This window comes from Trachemys scripta, chromosome 16, assembly GCF_013100865.1.
Source record: "Trachemys scripta elegans isolate TJP31775 chromosome 16, CAS_Tse_1.0, whole genome shotgun sequence".
Taxonomy (NCBI): domain Eukaryota; kingdom Metazoa; phylum Chordata; order Testudines; family Emydidae; genus Trachemys; species Trachemys scripta.
Window position 1 is genome coordinate 26,348,903 of NC_048313.1, and position 1,264 is coordinate 26,350,166.

Consider the following 1,264-nt stretch of genomic DNA (forward strand, 5'->3'; position numbering starts at 1 on the left):
GGCCCGGCCGGGGGGGGGGGGGGGGGTCCGGTCCGGTCCGGTTTCCCCAGGCCGCGCTCACCGTCAGCACCAGGCGGTGGATCCGGCCCGCGGCGCCCCCGAGCAGCAGCAGCAGCAGCGGGAGGAGCCGCCCCGAGGCCCCGGGCCGCCCCCGACTCCGGCCGAACATCCCTGGGCACCGGCTGCCGCCCCGCCGCGTCCCGTCCGGTCCCGTTCCGGCCACTCCGACTCCGCCCCCCCGCCTGCCTCCGGCTCCGCCAATCGGCGCGCCGCGACCCCGCCTCGCCGCCAATCATCGCCCACCTCGTCGATGGCGCCCGCCCCCTGCCGGGAAGGTCAACCAATCACAGCGCGGCGTCAGTTCTCCCCGCCCACAGGCCTTGAGGCTGACAGCGTTTCCCAGGCTGCCTCGGGCTGGAACTACATTTCCTATGAGGCCTAGCGCCAGAAACGACATTTCCCATCAGCCCGAGCGGCTAACCCTATCTTTCCCATGATGCCTTGCCACAGAGGCTTCCCCTTCCTGGAGATCATTGGCTGGAACTACAATTCCCAGGATGCTCTAGGCCCTTTACCTTGCAGCCCCCTGTTGGGTGGGGTATAGCCACTCTGCAGCCACGTGGGGCAGAGAATGGCAACATCCCTAAGGCAGTGGTTCTCAAACTGTGGGTCCTGACCCCATTCTAACGGGGTCGCCAGGGGCTGAAGCCTGAGCCCCACAGCCCTGGGTGGCGGGGCTCGGGTTACAGGCCCCCTGCCTGGGGCTGAAGCCCTTGGGATTCTGTTTTAGACCCCGTCCCTGGGGTGTTGGGGGCTCAGCCCCCCTCTCTGCAGTCGTGCAGTAGTTTTTGTTTTCAGAAGGGGGTCACGGTGCAATGAAGTTTGAGAACCTCTGCCCTAAGACAATAGAAAGGCTGGACCTGGGAGCCAGGACTCCTGGGTTCTAGGCCCAGCGCTGGGAGCAATTGCAGGGAGGAGTGGTCTAGCAGTTGGAGCCACGACTCCAGGTTCTAGGCCCAGCTCTGGGGGGGTTGGAGGGGGATGGTCTAGCATGGATCGGCAACGTTCGGCACGCGGCTCGCCAGGGTAAGCACCCTGGCGGGGTGGGCCGGTTTGTTTACCTGCCGCGTCCGCAGGTTCGGCCGATTGCGGCTCCCACTGACCACGGTTCGCCGCTCCAGGCCAATGGGGGCTGCAGGAAGCAGCGTGGGCCAAAGGATGTGCTGGCCGCCGCCTCCATTGGCCTGGAGCGGCAAACTGCGGC

The 1,264-nt window shown here is 66.9% G+C and overlaps 1 protein-coding gene across 1 annotated transcript in view; it reads right to left on the reverse strand.

Annotated features, from left to right (window-relative positions):
• The window catches only part of GPR108 (G protein-coupled receptor 108), a 15,715-nt gene extending 15,478 nt beyond the window's left edge, over positions 1 to 237 (reverse strand). The window contains exon 1 of the mRNA XM_034792206.1: positions 62 to 237. Coding sequence (XP_034648097.1) covers positions 62 to 169 — 108 coding nt within the window. The 5' untranslated portion in view covers positions 170 to 237. The remainder of the gene's footprint in view (positions 1 to 61) is intronic.
• Between the last annotated feature and the right edge of the window lie 1,027 nt (positions 238 to 1,264).